At 35.6% G+C, this 19,262-nt stretch overlaps 1 protein-coding gene across 4 annotated transcripts; it reads left to right on the top strand.

Moving 5' to 3' along the window:
• The first annotated feature begins 618 nt into the window (after window positions 1-618).
• LOC140046401 (galactocerebrosidase-like) lies at window positions 619-17,203 on the top strand. Of its 4 annotated transcripts, none has more exons than XM_072091049.1 (15): window positions 619-698; window positions 1,810-1,891; window positions 2,208-2,276; window positions 3,096-3,248; window positions 3,958-4,122; window positions 4,442-4,608; window positions 5,105-5,385; window positions 5,674-5,807; window positions 6,697-6,786; window positions 7,120-7,209; window positions 7,782-7,923; window positions 8,261-8,435; window positions 8,989-9,149; window positions 16,076-16,152; window positions 16,703-17,203. In XM_072091049.1, the coding sequence occupies exons 3-15, from the start codon at window positions 2,268-2,270 to the stop codon at window positions 16,847-16,849; spliced, it is 1,791 nt and encodes a 596-aa protein (XP_071947150.1). In that variant the 5' UTR covers window positions 619-698; window positions 1,810-1,891; window positions 2,208-2,267; the 3' UTR covers window positions 16,850-17,203. The 4 variants fall into 4 exon arrangements, with proteins under 4 accessions (XP_071947150.1, XP_071947151.1, XP_071947149.1 ...); XM_072091050.1 differs by having other exon boundaries at window positions 688-698; window positions 1,813-1,891; XM_072091048.1 differs by lacking the exon at window positions 619-698 and having other exon boundaries at window positions 1,618-1,891; window positions 5,105-5,259.
• The last annotated feature ends 2,059 nt before the right edge of the window (window positions 17,204-19,262 follow it).

The raw sequence follows: 19,262 nt of genomic DNA, 5'->3' as shown, positions 1-19,262 counted from the left end.
TTCGCTCGAGGTGTTCCACCTTCACTTACCTTTCCGACAAACCATTTTAATTAGTTTTTTTAATATTTAGCTTTATAGTCTACCGCTGCAGACGTGTATTATTATCACTATACAACCATTATTTCTCTTTGCTACAACTGAACCCCAGTCAGCTGGTCATCACTGACACGAAGAAGAGACAAAATTCGAAAGCTCTCTGCACAGTATCAAACCAGGGAGTTGTATCAAACTTTATGTGATTTAAAATAATGTGATGTGCCCATATATGGAAATGATGATGTCATATCACTATCATATTTAGGCATACCACTACCATGTTTGGGTACATCACACTTTTTTTTGTCAAACTAGTTTGATAGTGTAGACAGATTCCTTATAATGATAACCTAAGTACCGTAGTTATATAATATAGTGTATAGGCCTACAATATTCTTCCTACACATTATCAATATCAAGAATTCATAGGCTGGTGATATAATAGTAATGAATGAAAAAAAGATATCGTTTCTGTTACTATATCGCTTTATTTAATTTCTTTTTTTATATTATTATTCTAGGACTTATAGACAATTTTTTGTAAATATGACTTTTTAAAATATGAACTTTTCTGCAGAGATGAGATTGTTGAACCGTTAGAGGGCACTGTTTAACATTCAACTTTCATTCTTAACATCACTGAGAGGAGGAACACTGACATAGTAAGTCTAGTTATGTGTGAGCCTAATACTAATAGTAAATTATCAATTGACAAGAAAATAACAAATCCAATATTTAAATAATAGGATTCATGCACTGTTTTATTTGATTAAAGAATTTTACTACACTATAAGCCTTTCGTTGCATTTATGTATTACAGTACTTCATTACTATGTAAGTTTTTTTTGTGTCAATAAAAAAAAAATAATACATTTATATACTAATAGCGCCTTTTCAATAAAACTGTGCAAAACGCTTTACAATACATCAGAATATGAAACATATATTTAAATGTTTATACATGGTCTAACATAAGAGTTAAAACAATTTACATTCCAATATTAGTATATCAATAAGCAAGCAAATAATATCTTAGACCTACTTTAAAACTGTGGATCATAAAAGAAGCACGATTACAGAGATACATTGCAACATTAAAACCTTAAAATATCCTTATTCATTAATGTGAAATGTTAGTGTTCTAAAAAATGTCAACGGATAGGCTTTGCGAAACATGTTAAAAACAATGTTCTTCATGGTAGGGCTACAATAAACTACAAAAAAAAAAAATTCCCCTACAATTCGAATACACAACAACTGCACAAAAACAGTTCGTAATTATATAGAGAATTTATTATATAGATATATTTATGTTATGTTCTAAATAGGGAAATGTACTTTCATTGTGCATCGTAATTCCCAAGTCCTCCTCCACTCATGAAAGGCCCGAAGCCGGTTTCTTGCGAGTATTTAAGAACTTTTTTAAAAACGGGCACTTTATATCCAGGTACGGGATATACCATTTGCTACACAGGTATATTTTGTAGATTGTTTAGCAACCAATAATTTTTTGTTGTTGATTGATTGACTAAATTTACAAAACAATTAAATAATAATTATTGTAAATTTTAAAGGTTAATTAATTCAAATGCAGTTGATTGTTTGAATTGTACAATACGTAATTATACTGTATTGTATTTTTATGATCATATAATATTGACGATTCCACCGCTATCACATGATCAAACAATCGGCAACTTTGATATCAACAACAATGTCAATGTTGTTTATTTCATATTTTAGCATAATAATCGTGTTATGTTTTATTCAAAGTAGTGAATGTGTTTATAACATTGATGATTCATCGGGAGTAGGCAGAATATTTGATGGAATTGGAGGGCTTAGTGGCGGAGGGGTAAGTTTTAGTAGGCTTAAGTACGCTACCTGGTGACTAAGAATACGTGGCCAGATTGGTAGTATTTTCCGGTGTGCACCCGGCGACTCGCATGCAGGCTAGTCAGACCTGGCCTACCACCAACGATAGTTTGCTCTTTAATAATCATGAGTTTAAGAGGAGTGCTCATTAAGGACCCTTTTATGCATAAATACCTCCTTTTCTATAAATATTATAGTCATTTATTTAGATAGGAGGCCTAGAAATTGTATGTAATTTAATTATTCAAATATTATAATATGAATCTATTGATTGAGCACTTTTGTTTATTCCACAGGCTACTTCTCGACTTCTAGTTAACTATGCGGAACCAGAAAGAAGCCATATTTTGGACTACATGTTCTTGGTATTTATTTATTTTCATATTTTGTTTTGGTTTTATTTTGTTAATGCTTCTATTCTATAATGTCTCTTCTTTCTTCTGCTTTCTGGAGCCAGTCAATGAAAATAATTGACCAGTAGTAGGAGGTTAAAATTCATCTGTATTTTTTGTCTATAAAATTATCAATTTTTTATACCATGTGTATATTTTTATATGAAGGACCACACTGTCAATAAAATGGCGAAGTAAAATAAAATGCATAAGTGAGACAAGCACTGCAGTAATATAAGCACTGCAGTAAAATAAGCACTGCAGTAATATAAGCACTGCAGTAATATAAGCACTGCAGTAATATAAGCACTGCAGTAATATAAGCACTGCAGTAAAATAAGCACTGCAGTAAAATAAGCACTGCAGTAATATAAGCACTGCAGTAATATAAGCACTGCAGTAATATAAGCACTGCAGTAATATAAGCACTGCAGTAATATAAGCACTGCAGTAATATAAGCACTGCAGTAATATAAGCACTGCAGTAATATAAGCACTGCAGTAATATAAGCACCACTATTAAAAGGAATACTGTAATGTATTTAAAACAACATACTGTATACAAGCATACAGTGCTATGCTGTAATTATCAATTCCTTATTCAGCAATCACATAGAATTGTTTGGTTAAATAAATGTAAAAATAATTCTAAATAATGTTATTTTATCCTCATTTAGACCCAGTTTGGCAGAGTTTTAAATTGGGTACCAAAGATATTGCATTACGTCTTTATCTTTAGTTTCTTTTCTTTAATTAATTTCTAATGTCCACTTTCTATTTGTTGTCGTGCAGCCCCAATTTGGTGCATCATTGCATATTTTGAAGGTGGAGATTGGAGGTGATGCCCAGAGCACTGATGGTACGGAGTCGTCACACATGCACTCTCCTGATGATGAGAACTATCAAAGAGGTTATGAATGGTGGTTGATGAAAGAAGCTAAGAAGGTTTGTCATCTCATCTAGGATTTATTTATTTCACCTACACTAATCCGTTATAGAGTACCTTATGTATGGCAGTTTGATGGTTAGGTCCACTCTACAGTGTCAATGAGCATTGTACTATTGTATTGCATCCCATAATATTCAATTGATAGTTTGATATTGATTGTTTGACTTCCACATCATAACAATATTCATCCCCATTTAATTTAATCAATACAAATTATTTGGTTTATAACACACCACACAGCAACATTTTGCAGTATAGTAAGACACATTCTACAGGTTGATAATCAAACAAAATTCTTGACGACCGTGTAATAGTAACCCCCCCCCCCCCCCCCCACAAGGATACACTTTGGTGTGTTAATAATAAACATAATATATGATAGCTTTATACAACTATACTGAATGTATTTGAATTTGACTTTCATTCTCATAAGTTGTCATCTTGCATTTCTTTATTTGTATCATTATTGTTGGTCAGTTTTAAGCTCTGTCTACATTATCAAACTTAATTATGTGACAAAAAAATGTGATGTGCCCATATATCGACATGATGATGTCATATCACTACCATATATGGGCACATCACACTTTTTTTGTCACATAAAGTTTGATAGTGTAGACAAAGCTTTAGAGTATTTCTCTTTGTCGTATATGAATACAATACAGTGCAATTTATAACATCTTTGAGATTTCTTTCCAATTGCAGAGAAACCCATCAATCAAGCTTTACGGCCTTCCATGGGGATTTCCAGGCTGGATTGGAAATGGTAATGGCTCACCCTATAGTAACATCACAATGACTGTGGACTACATTTTGAGGTGGATGAAAGGAGCTCAGAAATACCATGGCCTTTATATAGATTACATTGGGGTAGGTATAAAAGAAACATTTTCTATTCACCCTACTCTGACACAAATTTGAGAATACTTGCAAAAAATTAAAGTAATTCTTGCGTAGTAAATCAGACCCACAACCTCCAGATTACTAGCCTGGCGTTCATACCTCTAGACCACCAAGCTTGAGATAATGGCCAGGGTTAGATTTGGGGGATTCAAGGGAGCAACAGGTACTGTACCAACAGAATGATAGCATTAAGCAAGAGTTTGGCGACCTTAAAAACTCCAGTTGTACAAAATGTGTTCATTTGATTAATTCATTTTATTTTATAAATTTCCTTTTAAATTTGCAGATTTGGAATGAGAGAATCTATAACAAAGGGTATATTAAACTTCTCAAGAAAACATTGAATGAGAATGGATTTGAGAAAACAATGTTGGTTGCAAGCGATAACAAATGGGAGATCAGTACAGATATCTTACAAGATACGGAACTTGCCAAAGCAGTCGATATAATTGGGTATGTTCCCTAGATTTGTATGTATGTTTGTTTGCTAATAGCGTTCACATTTTACTGTTCTGAATTTATATACCAACAGACCATGATTATTGATTTTTAAAAAGCTTATATAAATTTTAAAATAAGGAATGATATATATATATATAAATATCATTTCACTGGCCCTGATGAAGGGCTAGTGTTGCCCGAAAGCTCTGCTAATTTTTTTCGTTTTTATTTAGCTTTTCGCTTTTTTTTTTGTATCTCCATTGAGATCCAGTCACTGATACCCACAGCATTGTCATTTTTTCAGTAATTTGCCTTTGGATTTATATATGTATTATATATTAATAATTATCTGTATTTTCAATATGGGCCAAAATATTAAATAGCCATTCACTCCGTGGCTCTCGGCATTTTTCCAGGTATGTTGATCAGTTTTATTATTTAACTATTCATTAAGTAATCTTCCAATTATTAATTAGTCATCATTCAAAAGTTGTCTGTTTTTTTTCAGTATTCATTACCCAGGCACCAAGACTACCGACGACACCCTCAAAACTGGTAAAACAATCTGGTCATCAGAAGACTACAGTACATTTAATGATGAGGTCGGCGGTGGATGCTGGGCTCGAATCTTAAACCAGAATTACGTGAATGGTAACATGACAAGTACGATTTCATGGAACTTAATTGCTAGCTATTATAACGCTTTACCGTACACTAGAAATGGATTGATGACTGCAAATGAACCATGGAGCGGACATTATGATGTGGACACTCCTATTTGGGTTTCAGGTTTGTTTGTTATTGTTAAGCTCTGTCTACACTATCAATCAAGTTTGACAAAAAACACGGTGAAATGCACAAATATGGTAGTGATATGCCCAAATATGGTAGTGATATGACATCATCATGTACATATTATATTTGTCACATAAAGTTTGATAGTATAGCCAGAGCTTTATGCTTTTGACACTGACACTTTGTTGGGTCCTGAAGGTATCTCCTTCTCCTACAGTATATGTTACAGTGCACATGAATTGATTTATTTATGAGAACTTCTGCTTTATTTAAATTTTGTAGCTCACACAACTCAGTTCACGCAACCTGGCTGGAACTATCTTAAACATGGTTCAGGAGCAGGACATTTAGACAAAGGAGGTAGCTATGTTACTATCGTCAATGAAACCCAATTAACAATGATTATAGAAACAATGGTATGTATTGTTAATTACAGCCTTCATCAACTAAAGCTTTGTCTACACTATCAAATTTTATGTGACAAAAAAATGTGATGTGCCCAAATATGGACATGATGACGTCATTATTATAACTACCATATTTGAGGATATCACTACTATATTTGGCTACATCAAACTTTTTTCTGTAAAACTAGTTTGATAGTGTAGACAGAGCTTAAAGGCCAGGTGCGGGCAAACAATTTCTATTGATCCTACATTCCAATAATTATCGATGTATAGTTTCCCCCATGTTTCATAATTTTTGGGATTTTATTTGTGTTATACGAGCTTGTTGAAAATAAGCACTTTCTTATCAGTGCGGGGGATAGTTCAAATTACACAGTAAAATTTCTATTCTTTTGTACACAAATTTTGTAAATAGAGAGGCATTTTAAAAAGATATGAAAAATAAACCGTCTGGTAAAAAATTTTATCAGATGACTATATATTGGTAATATAACTTAAATTTTACATTTCTGGTATTGTTATTCAAATTTTTATTTTCATGCTATAGCAAAAATTATCCACCGTATAGCCACCATCTTTTTTCACCTTCTAGGGAGTCACCAGACATGTTACATTAGGTTAAACTACCTAACTACTGAAAAAAAGTCTTCCTGGTATTTATGGCAGAATTGTGCCAAATTTTGTATTTGACCATATTATTAGGGAAATTCATGTTTTTTCGTCTTGATTTCTGTACAAATATTTGATTTACGTACAATTAACGAGATATTATATTTAAAATTCATGCCTGTACCTGAGCTAGACCTAAAAGTTAACGTTCTTTCACCCCATTTGGTGATATGTACACAGAATATATGATATACAAGCAAACTACAAAAGTTGCTGTTGTTTTTTATAGAGTCATGACCACTCCATCTGTATTCGTCCTAAGCTACCAGCCTACAATGTCACCAAGCAAACAGCAACATTTCACTTAAAAGGAACGTTTGTAAGTTAATGAAATATATTTGATCCAAAAAAATTACTGGAGTAATAATGTTCAGCGCTTAAAAGTTCTCACAACATTAGGCGCTATATAAAACCAGCATATTATTATTATTATTATATTCTACTCTGCTATCAAACAAAATGAGAGACTAGAAGGGAATGCTAAAAATAAGATAATTTGAGAAAATGATGAAAATAATTTGAAAGCAACTATTGGCACTATCATTAACCATGGATGTAATTTATTATTTTCAAACATGTTGATAGTCAAATATTATATCAAAATTAAACCTCAATGTTTACCTGTAAGAAACACCTATTTCTTCTTTTGTAGTCCTCGATTCAGAGTTTAAATGTTTGGAAATCTAAGTTTAAGTATGGTGGTGCAAAATCTGAGATGTTTGTCCAGATGCAGCCAGTGAAAGTAAGTCACTGTATTACACCAAATAAGTATGCAATAGTTATATACATTCCACATGCTATATTTGGTTTATATAACTTATAATCGGTAACTTATCAAGCCAGTGCACCCATCTCTCCCACATCCCCCTCACCCACCCGTGTCCAGCCTGTGATATTTATTTTCATACGTCAGTTGGGGATCCCTCATGAAACGTCACAAAATAAATATGAATATTCATTAGTCATATCCATAAGGTGTGTCGTAAGAATTCCTGACAATGCGCTAATGCAAATGCTTTCCATCGAGCCATCTGAGTAGTCAAATGGTTTAGACAATGAACTTTGCATGTCGATGTATGTGGTTCAAATCCCATGAGAAACTTTTTTTTACTTTATACAGTAGTAATAAGAGAGAGATTATTATTTCTCTATATAAAAATGTGACAGAAAGAATGTGACTTAAGAACAGAATCCTATAGTCAGAAAGGATTTGATCCTCAATGCAAATTGATTGATAAGGAACCATAATGTCACTGGTGTTCAGAAATGCACTTCTCTCTCACATATTAAATTTAGTCTCTGTATTGTCACTAGGTGGTAAATGGAGAATTTACTGTCAATCTAGATCTAGATGAAATATACACATTGACAACATCAACGGCTGGAAAGAAAGGCCAATATGATGAGCCACCACCTTCTAGTCCTTTTCCTATTATTTATTCTGATAACTTTGACGGTGAGTTTTCTAAAATAGTTGGTAATCTAGAATGTATTTAATAGTGATGCGTACTCTTACTCTTAGATCTGATAGGTTATTTTGACTTTACTTTGATCGTACTATGTACCTATTCCCTGAGGCACGCTGTGTCTGTTAAGGGCCATGGAACAGATCGTGTCGCAGCCATAGATAAACCCTTTGATCTCTGGAGCTCAGCATCCTGTGTTAGATTGCTTTGCTTATACCTTGTAGTTACCTCCTTTTTAAAGGAAGCTATGTTTTTATTCTTTTTCTCTTGTATCTGAAAATTATTTCAAAAAGCTGGATTTGTTTTTCTTCTCTTTTACAATTTCAGATTATGATGAATTCAGTGAAGGTAGCAATTTTGCTGATCAATCCGGAGTGTTTGAGATTCGTCAGAGTAACGACGCAGATCACGGCTTAGTGATGCGCCAGGTAGCTGCATCTTATCCTGTGATATGGTGTCAGGACTCTAACTCTCCTGTATCCTTTATTGGAAACTCTTCATGGTAGGTTCTGGTAGGTGCTGTATATAGCTTAAGATCTGTCTACACTAACTAGTTTGACAAGAAAGTGCTCAAATATGGTAGTGATATGACTTCATCATATCACATAAAGTTTGATAGTGTAGACAGAGCTTAAGGGATATTTTGAAAGATTACCCAAAATATGAACTTTTCAAATCAAATTATGTGATAATATGGCTGAATGAGCGGTGTATTGAAAAATCAAATAACTATGATATCATAAAGTTAAATATATTTTTATTAAAACATAAGAGGGTACACATTTGCCAAAATTCCTGGCCTATTATTGTTCAGGGATTTTTCAAAAAAAATTAACCAAAAACATAGACTATTTAAAAATCAAATTATAATATAACAAACTCAGCTGTATATTACACCATAATTCTATGATGTCATAAAACCAAAATATCAAAATATAACCAGATCAAAATTTGTAAAAAAAAAACTCCAGTGGAATCTTGCAATTTCAGACATATTTCTTCTCGTTTAATTGTCTGTTAGATGTGTGTTTAAAAAATGTATGATTGTATTTCAGGAAAGATGTGAGTATGAGTGTAGATGCCTTTCTGGAGAAGGATGGCACAGGAGTGATGGTAGGTGCAAGAGCAACTAATGGAGGCTGTAAGATTCACAAGTCACATGGTGTCTTCTTCTGGATCTTAAGCAATGGCACATATCTACTAACTGCAGATATAGGTAAGTTGTTCGTGTTTAATTATCAAGTAATGTAATATTTAATCTATCTAATCTAATTTCCATCATAAAAACATACACAAGTTAAGAAAGAAAAAAAGGCTGAAAAAATGTTGTACTTTGCTACCTTTACAGTAATAACACATACAACAAAAGACACCTAAAGTTCCGTCTCCACTATCAAACTTTTTGTGACAATATGATGATGTCATTATCACTACTATATTTGGGAATATCACTACCATATTTAGGCACATCACACTTTTTTTGTCAAACTAATTTGATAGTGTAGACAGATAGTACCAATGTCTTTAATAAGATCTGTACATACACACACTTGTTACGACCACTTTTGGCCTAGGCCGAAATACCTAAATAAATAGCAACAACGAGGCTTGGAACAGACAATAGTCGACACTCAGAGTATTATGCAAAGAGCACGAGCTCTATTTATTTCCTTTCACGAAGCACAAAATACATAACAACACAATTATAGATACGTATGATACCGAGTGGTTGGTTTGCCTGGCCATCTGTACACATCACAACCTTCTTATTCTTATCGTCCTGCCTTGCTTCCAGTCTCAAGCACAGTTCTAACCGCAAGCGTCCTTAGCTGGCCCTGTCTCCTGAGTCACTCCCTTCTTTGTATCACACACCCAGCACAGCTTTCCAAAATACCGCGCACCACCATGCTCCATTCTGATTCGTCCACTTGACCACCGGCGACTTGATTCATTTGCATGCGACATGTGACACCTGACTCTCGTCACACGTAACACTCTCCCCCTTAAAGTTAGTTTTTCGTCAGGAAAACTTTTGGTGCCTCCTCACCAACCACTGGTATTTACAAAAACATCTCTAATTTATTACACAATTTCAATTTCACATTACATCATATATTTTCATTTTATTCATCTATTTTTTTTTTTTAACACTTCCATTTTTATTACATTTCCTACTTTTCTTTACCTTAGGGCTACATATCACTATTTTAACTTGTATTATTTACTATTTTTTTTTTTTCACACAAGTATACATACATTATTCTTAATTTTACACATCTATATTCATTTGCATTACATTCATAATATTTATATTCATTTGCATTACATTCATAATATTGTTCACACCCCACGAGACAGAGCATCGGCAATCACATTTTCCTTTCCTTTAACATGCTTAATCTCAACATTGTATTCTTGTAAAGTTAGTCCCCACCTCAGCAACCGCTGATTTTTATTTCGCATTTTATAAATAAAGGTAAGTGGGTTGTGGTCAGTGAACACAAGTATTGGGTCTACGGTAGTGCTTAGATATACATCAAAATGCGTTAACGACTCCAATAGTGCCAGACATTCTTTCTCAATAGTCGCATAATTCATTTGGTGTTTACTTAATTTTCTAGAAAAATAACATACGGGACATTCTATCCCATCAACGTTCTTCTGCATGAGAACGCTACCAATCCCCACATCACAGGCGTCTACATACAAACGGAATTGTTTCTTAAAATCCGGTGCTATAAGGATTGGTTCACACATTAGCATAGACTTAATTTTCCTAAAGGCACTTTCACATATATCCGACCACTTAAATTTTACATTCTTCTTAAGCAATTCTGTAAGAGGACCTGCTACGCTAGAAAAATTGGGACAAAACTTCCGATAGTACCCCACCATCCCTAAAAACCTCATCAACGATTTTTTGTTTGTGGGTGCTGGGTACCGATAAATACTCTCAACCTTAGCCCTGATGGGTCTAACCCTTCCCTGCCCCACAACATGACCAAGATACGTAACCGTAGCATGACAGAATTCACTCTTACTTAAGTTTACAGTTAGGTTTGCTTGTGACAAAGCTTTAAACATTTCATTTAACTGTTGCATGTGTTGCTCCCAAGTTTGACTGTATACAATCAGGTCATCAACATACGCCTCGCAGCCTTCTACGTTAGCTACAAGTCGATTTACCATTCGTTGAAATGTCGCGGGCGCATTCTTAAGGCCAAACGGCATCACCCTGTATTGATAAAGCCCGAACGGGGTACAGAAAGCAGAAATTTCCTGGGCGCGCGGCGTTAGTGGCACTTGCCAGTAGCCTTTTAAAAGGTCAAATTTACTAACAAATTTTGCGTTCCCCACCTTATCTATTAAATCTTCAATTCTCGGAATTGGATACGAGTCTGTTTTTGAACAACGATTAACTGCTCGCATATCCGCCACGAGTCTATATGAACCATCAGACTTGGGAACAAGCATGCATGGCGAACTCCAGTCGCTTTTACTAAGCTCAATTATACTATTTTTTAACATATATTCAATTTCCTTATGGAGATACTTCATTTTAATTGGATTCACCCTGTAAGGATGTTGCTTAATAGGTTGTGTATCCCCAACAATGATATCATGGATTGCAGCATTTGTTACACTAGGGGTGTCAGAAAAGATACCGTTCCATTTATTCACAAGTGTACTCAATTGACTCTGTTGTTCTATTGATAAATGAGTTAACTTTTGTTGTAAATTGTTCATTACATCAGAGTTGCTTAGTTTTAAATCATATTCCTTGCCCTTTTCTTTTAAATCATTGTGAGAGCCACCGTCATTGTTACAAGCTACAGCCGCACAATTTGGTTTTACATCGCGAGAAACATGTTCGGCATATTCTTTAAGCATATTAATGTGACATAATTGTCTACTCTTCCGTCTCCCTGGTGTATTTATGACATAATTTAGATCATTTATTTTTGAGTCGATTTCGTATGGACCGTGAAATCGCGCTTGCATTGGGCTCCCCTGAATGGGAAACAACGCCAAAACCTTGTCCCCAGGTTTAAAAACCCTGCTTTTTGCATTTTTATCATACCAAGTTTTCATCTTAGTTTGTGCTTTTACTAAATTTGCTTTAGCAATGACGGTCGCCCTGTTAAGTTTATGCCTAAAGTCACATACATAATCCAATAAATTTACATTATTTAGTTCTCCTTGGAGCCACTTGTCTTTCAGCAATTTTAATGGTCCCCGCACGGAGTGACCGAAGACCAACTGAAATGGGCTGAAACCTAATGTTTCTTGTACAGATTCTCTGGCTGCAAAAAGAACTAAATGTACCCCTTCGTCCCATTCCCTTTGAAACTCTACACAATATGCCCTTAACATGTTTTTTAACGTTTGGTGAAATCTTTCTATAGCACCTTGAGACTCTGGGTGATACGCACTAGATGTTGATTGCTCTATGCCCAATTGTAACATAATTTGTTGGAATAACCCTGATTTAAAATTAGTGCCCTGGTCAGATTGAATTGATGTAGGCAAACCAACTAATGTGAAGAATTTAATTAAAGCTTTGACTACCGTTGCTGCCTTAATATTTCTAAGTGGGACTGCTTCGGGAAAACGCGTAGAGCAGCACATAATAGTAAGGAGATATTGATTTCCGGACTTTGTTTTTGGCAATGGACCAACGCAATCTATCATAACTTTGCTGAATGGTTCCCCAAAAGCGGGTATTGGCTTAAGCGGTGCTACCGGAATTTTCTTATTTGGCTTTCCCACAACCTGGCATATGTGGCACAAACGGCAATAGCGTGATACTTCCTTTTTAAGAGATGGCCACCAGAAATGTTGAATAATTTTATCATGTGTTTTTCTAACACCCAAGTGCCCTGACATAGAGTTGTCATGGGCTATGCCTATTACATCGTCGTGATAGACTTTCGGGACTACAATTTGATGTACCACAGCCCACACATCATGTACCTGTGCATGACGTGGCCTCCATTTTCTCATAACAACGTTATTTTCTTTATAGAAGCAGACCGGTAGTTTTGCCGCCTCCTCCTTAGGTAACACCCTAGACCCCAATTTCTGTATAAATGAATCATCTTCTTGTTCCTTGATCAACATTTCTGTACTTAAAGGCTCTCTTTTTCTACTTTTGGGTTCACCTGACCCTACATTTAAGGAAGTGTCGCACTTTGTCTTTTTGATATCTTCACCTGGGTTATAAAATTCTAGATTTGACATGAATGTCCCCTCTAAATCTAATCCATCGTTATCGGACATTCTATCTTCAATTTTCTGTGTCATTGCACGTGTTACAGCGCAGGCGGGGTATTCCCAATCATTGTCGGGCGTACCAGTTTCACATAGCACATTAGACTCTTGTAGTGTGCGAGTTAAATTATCGTTAATCATTAATTCAGGTAACACCCTACCGCCAGCCAAATCATTACCCAAAAGCATATCAATACCCTTTACTGGAAGCTCCGGTACAACACCTATTATCGCTTCCTCTTTAACTAATTCAGAATCAATTATTACTTTGTGTAACGGGACATTAATAACATTCATCCCCACACCTCGAATTAACGCGGTCATACTCGTAGAACTACTTTTACCGAAAGAAAGAGCTCCTTCCAACATCATAGATTGGGCACAGCATGTATCTCGCATGACCCTAATGCGTTTAAAGCAATCATCACCTTTTAGCGATACCCGTGCCTCTGACATAAATGGTGCAAAATTTTCATTAGTTTTATTACATTCAATTTGCTTATTTACTTTTGAAATGTTGTTGGTGTCCCCTTTTAATGTAGCACATCCTACTGGAAGAGAAGATTTGTTACTTGAATTACGTTTGAGAAAATAACATTGAGACATAACATGTCCTGGTTTTTTGCAATGGTAACATGTTAATACCTTAGGCTTATCCCAACGCTTACTCTTAAACGGACTCTGTCTCTTAGTATCAGATACCCGTTTGTAATCACGTGGTTTATCCTCATGGTTAGGATTATTTATGTTTATCGCACTTAATTTATGAGTCAATGCATAGTCATCGGCATATACTGCTGCGTCTTTCAATGTATCAATTTTACGTTCATCAAGGTGAATTTTAATATCAACATGAATGCACCTTTTAAATTCTTCTATTAACATCATTTGCTTTAAATTATCATAATTCACTTCTACATCTTTAGAACTAACCCATCTATCAAACATTTGCTCTTTAACTCTGGCAAACTCCACATGCGTTTGTTCACACTGTATCCTCGCATCTCTAAATCTTTGTCGATAAGCTTCTGGCACAAGTTCGTAAGCACTGAGCACTGCTTTCTTCACTATTTCATAATCACTACATTCATGAAGGGGTAGAGCCGAATAAATTTCACGTGCTTTCCCTATGAAAACACTCTGTAACAGAAGGGTCCACTTTTCTGTCGGCCACTTCATACTGTACGCAATTTTTTCAAAGTGTTGAAAATATTTATCAACTTCGGTTTCCTGAAATTTTGGAACAAGCCTAATGTGTTTAGACGCATCGAAAGCATCAGGCGCACTAGCAACATTTACTTTTCCTTCTCTCTCTCTCTCAATAATGTCTCTTTCAATTTGGTACTGCAATTTCGCAAGCTCTAACTCTACATCTGCTTTTTGCTTTTCCCTCTCCATTTCCATTTCCATCATCATTCTCTCTTTATCAATTTCCATCTTAGCCATTTGTAACTCTAATTCTTTCAATTTTACAGCTTCACTCTCTACTTCCTCAACCACAATCACTTCCTTTAAACATGATTCTTCTAAGTATTCTTCTCTTACAAGGGTTTCAATTAATTTATTTTTAACAACTTGTTTTCTCGTAGACTGTTTTAAATGCAGATCAAAATACCTTCCCAACGCCAACAAATCTGGCTTTTTTTACGTATTAAATTTTTCCCAGGAAACACACTCTGCAAGGTATTTTTCAGCCTCAAACTCCATTATAAACAAATGGTTAAAAAAAATTACAATAGTGTAGCAGTGATTGTTTGTTCCAAACCCCGAGTGAGTCCGATAACTCCGGTGTTCCCGGACGAGCCCCCAATTTCTGTTACGACCACTTTTGGCCTAGGCCGAAATACCTAAATAAATAGCAACAACGAGGCTTGGAACAGACAATAGTCGACACTCAGAGTATTATGCAAAGAGCACGAGCTCTATTTATTTCCTTTCACGAAGCACAAAATACATAACAACACAATTATAGATACGTATGATACCGAGTGGTTGGTTTGCCTGGCCATCTGTACACATCACAACCTTCTTATTCTTATCGTCCTGCCTTGCTTCCAGTCTCAAGCACAGTTCTAACCGCAAGCGTCCTTAGCTGGCCCTGTCTCCTGAGTCACTCCCTTCTTTGTATCACACACCCAGCACAGCTTTCCAAAATACCGCGCACCACCATGCTCCATTCTGATTCGTCCACTTGACCACCGGCGACTTGATTCATTTGCATGCGACATGTGACACCTGACTCTCGTCACACGTAACACACTGCTTTATGTAATATTTTGTTTTGTTTTGTTTGTTTGTTTTATCTTTATACTGGGTAACCTCTTCAGTCAAAGACTGATCTCCCAGAGGGCCCAGTTGGTGATCAGTGGCTGTGATGTACTAATACACCGGGGTAACCCCCTACTCATCTCGAAAGATGTACTAGGTTCTTTAAAGTGCACACGAGCAAGTTGTGTACACTGGACCTACGGTTTATAGTCCTTATCCGAGAAGACTCGTTCTACCACCAGAACCATGGAGTGAGTGAGCCTCGAACCCCTGCCGATGTTATGGCTACGTGATTACGGTTCCACTGTCTTAACCGCTCGGCCACTCACTCAGTACAGTACAGTACAGTAGTACATTCATAGTAACTAACATAAGCCCCCTTCTGGTAGACACTTCTATTTAGGAGGCGCCCCTGTTAATGGGAAACTCATAAAACAAATGAGGGCAGTATATGTTTTAACACAAAGAAACCCTTATTCAGAGGTACACCTACAGGACACTTCTTTCGATTCAAATGCGTTCCTTTAATATGGTCTATTGTCTGAATCTCTTGAACACCACTATTGTGTTTTACTTTATTAAGAAGATGATTTTTATATCTAGATAAATTAGAAGTTTATACTAAAGGAACTGTAGGTGTGGCAAAGAATAAATGGTTCAATATAGGCTTAATTGTGATGGTAAGAGCAACATTTTTAATATTGTCTGAAATTTGCATCATACAAATCGGAAATCACAGACAAAATGGCATTAAGTCTAACATCCATAAAATAAATAAATGTCTAAAACACTGCTTTCATGGTGGAAACAATATTTTATTGGAACCCACTGTGATGAGATTATATTTGATAACTTAGCCAACTAATTCATCATGAGGTAATTTCCTCGATTGATCGTAATCAAAACGGTACTGGGTTTGGTCTACTAGCGTTCCTGCTCCCAACCAGTACATCCATTCATAGAAGCCTTAATGAAGTAAGCCTACCTGGTGGTGGCCATAGAACGGTCCAGAGATAACGACTATACTTCGGCTTTAGTCGATAGAAGATTGAATAAATTGTTAGAGATAGAGTATACGATGTTATGATTATGTGTAGATATGTGATTTGTTCTTTATATTCCAATGATGTTATGTATTTAATAAATTTGTTACATGGACCATCGTATACTTTGGTTAGTGCATGCTTGCTTCACTAAAACGTCTTCCTCATTTTATGTTTTTTGTTGTAGGAAAGACAAGCTACTGGTTCCATTGATGGTAGAGATATTTTCACTCATTCGCTTTATGAAGATACTGTCAATGGATTTTTGGCAATAGGAACACTTACATTTGCTCCCTCTATGTTTGATAATTTTAACATCACTGCAACAGCGTAAATGTAGACCTACTGTTAAGATGTTCCTAGTAATGAATCACACCAGTGAGAATTTGAAAACAGTTTAAAGATGGTAGGATTTTATGGTTTTGTGGGTTTTAGGCCATACCAATTTATATCGCCAAAAATGATGACATTGTTCTAGCTAAAATAATATACCTAAATTGTAAACATTCCTTATTTTTCTTTCAATAGTGATATAATATTTTTTAATAAGTATTAAAATGTTTTAAAATATATATTTAAAATAATGTTTAATGCTGGGTAATTAAGTAATTACATGTAAATGATATAACATAATCAGAAAAAATATAAACAGTACTGTATTCCATTTTACTGAATAAAAACTTTTCTACGTTTAAAACAAAACTCTTCTTTCCTTTGAAAATTATAGTTTCATGTATTTTTTTCGAGTCGAAATAACTACTAGAGACAGTAGATGGAGAGATGTGTGGGCCCTAATAATAATTCTACGTCAGAAAATCACCCAAATTTCGACATTTTTAAAATCCAATTCATATGCACTAATATTGCAAAATGTGCACGTATAGTACCCTATCAGCATCTTATAGTATTATGGGACCACATTATGTCGAAAAATAAAAAGGTCGAATTTTGGTCATATTTTCGAGAAAATCCCTGTACAGGGATTTTTTGCAAAAAAAAAGTTTAGACTTTTTTGAAATCCAATTAATATGCACTAATATTGCAAAATGTGCACGTATAGTACCCTATCAGCATCTTATAGTATTATGGGACCACTTTATGATGAAAAATAAAAAGGTCAAAATATGGTCATTTTTCGAGAAAATCCCTGTACTACTCGGAACTACTCTTAAAAACTTGGAACTACTCGGAATTACTCGGAACAACTCAGAACTTCTCAGAACTTCTCGGAACTACACGAAACTACTCAGAACTACTACTCGGAACTTTTTGGAACTTTTTGGAACTACTCGGAACTACTCGGAAGTACTCGGGACTACTCGGAAATACTCGGAACTACTCGGAACTACTCGGAGCTACTCGGAACTTCTCGGAACTTCTCGGAACTTTTCGGAACTACTCGGAAATACTCGGGACTACTCGGGACTACTCGGAACTACTTGGAACTACTCGGAACTACTCGGAACTTCTCGAAACTTCTCGAAACTTCTCGAAACTTCTCGGAAATACTCGGAACTTCTCGGAACTTCTCGGAACTACTCGGAAGTACTCGGAACTACTCGGAAATACTCGGAACAACTCGGAACTACTCGGAACTACTCGGAACAAATCGGAACAAATCGGAACTACTCGGAACGACTCGGAATTACTCGAAACTTCTCGGAACTTCTCGCCACTACTCGGAACTACTCGGAACTTCTCGGAACTTCTCGGAACTTTTCGGAACTTCTCGGAACTTCTCGGAACTACTCGATACTATTCGGAACTACTCTGAACTACTCGGAATTTCTCGGAACTACTCGGAACTACTCGGAACTACTCGGAAATACTCGGAAATACTCGGAACAACTCGGAACTACTCGGAACTACTCGGAACTTCTCGGAACTACTCGATACTACTTGGAACTACTCGATACTACTCGGAACTACTCGAAACTACTCGCAACTACTTGGACCTATACGGAACTACTTGGAACTACTCGGAACTTTTTGGAACTACTCGAAACTACTCTAAAATTCTTGGAACTACTTGGATCTACTCGGAACTACTCGGAACTTTTCGAAACTACTCGGAACTACTCAGAACTACTCGGAACTCCCGGAACTACTCGGAACTTCTCAGAATTACTCGGAAATACTTGGAACAACTCGGAACTACTTGGAACTACTCTTAACAACTCGGAACTACTCGGAACTTCTCGGAACTACTCGGAACGACTCAGAACTACTCGGAACTACTCGGTACCCATTTTCGACCTTTTTTTTTTCGATAAAACTGGTTACTATAGCACAATTAATATGCGCAGAACCCATTAGTCGACTATGCGCATGTTTACTATGCTGCAATAGTAACCCTTTATGTCAACAAATGAAAGGGTAAAAAATCGGCCATTTTTCGAAAATTTCCCTGTACTATAGTACAGGGATTTTTTCAAAAAATGGCAATTTTCGATAAAACTGGTTACTATAGCACAATTAACATGCGCAGAACCCATTAGTCGACTCTGCGCATGTTTATTATGCTATAGTAACCATTTATGTCAAAACTTGTTACTATAGCACAATTGACATGCGCAAAACCCATTATTCGTCTCTGCGCATGTTTATTATGCAATAGTAACCATTTATGTCAACAAATAAAAGGGTCGAAAATCAGCCATTTTTCGATAATTTTTTCCAAAAATGGCCAATTTTCGACCTTTTTATTTTTCGATAAAACTGGTTACTATAGCACAATTAACATGCGC

Source organism: Antedon mediterranea, chromosome 4 (genome assembly GCF_964355755.1).
Source record: "Antedon mediterranea chromosome 4, ecAntMedi1.1, whole genome shotgun sequence".
NCBI lineage: Eukaryota > Metazoa > Echinodermata > Crinoidea > Comatulida > Antedonidae > Antedon > Antedon mediterranea.
This window is presented reverse-complemented; position numbering and strand designations above follow the sequence as displayed.

What these genes read in the sequence shown, in the direction of transcription:
- LOC140046401 (XM_072091047.1), top strand. Translation starts at nt 1,715, where the DNA reads ATGATCAAACAATCGGCAACTTTGATATCAACAACAATGTCAATGTTG. An exon ending in TGATGAAAGAAGCTAAGAAG is followed by an intron (nt 3,249 to 3,957) that starts GTTTGTCATCTC and finishes TTCCAATTGCAG; the next exon opens with AGAAACCCATCAATCAAGCT. An exon ending in TTATTCTGATAACTTTGACG is followed by an intron (nt 7,924 to 8,260) that starts GTGAGTTTTCTA and finishes TTACAATTTCAG; the next exon opens with ATTATGATGAATTCAGTGAA.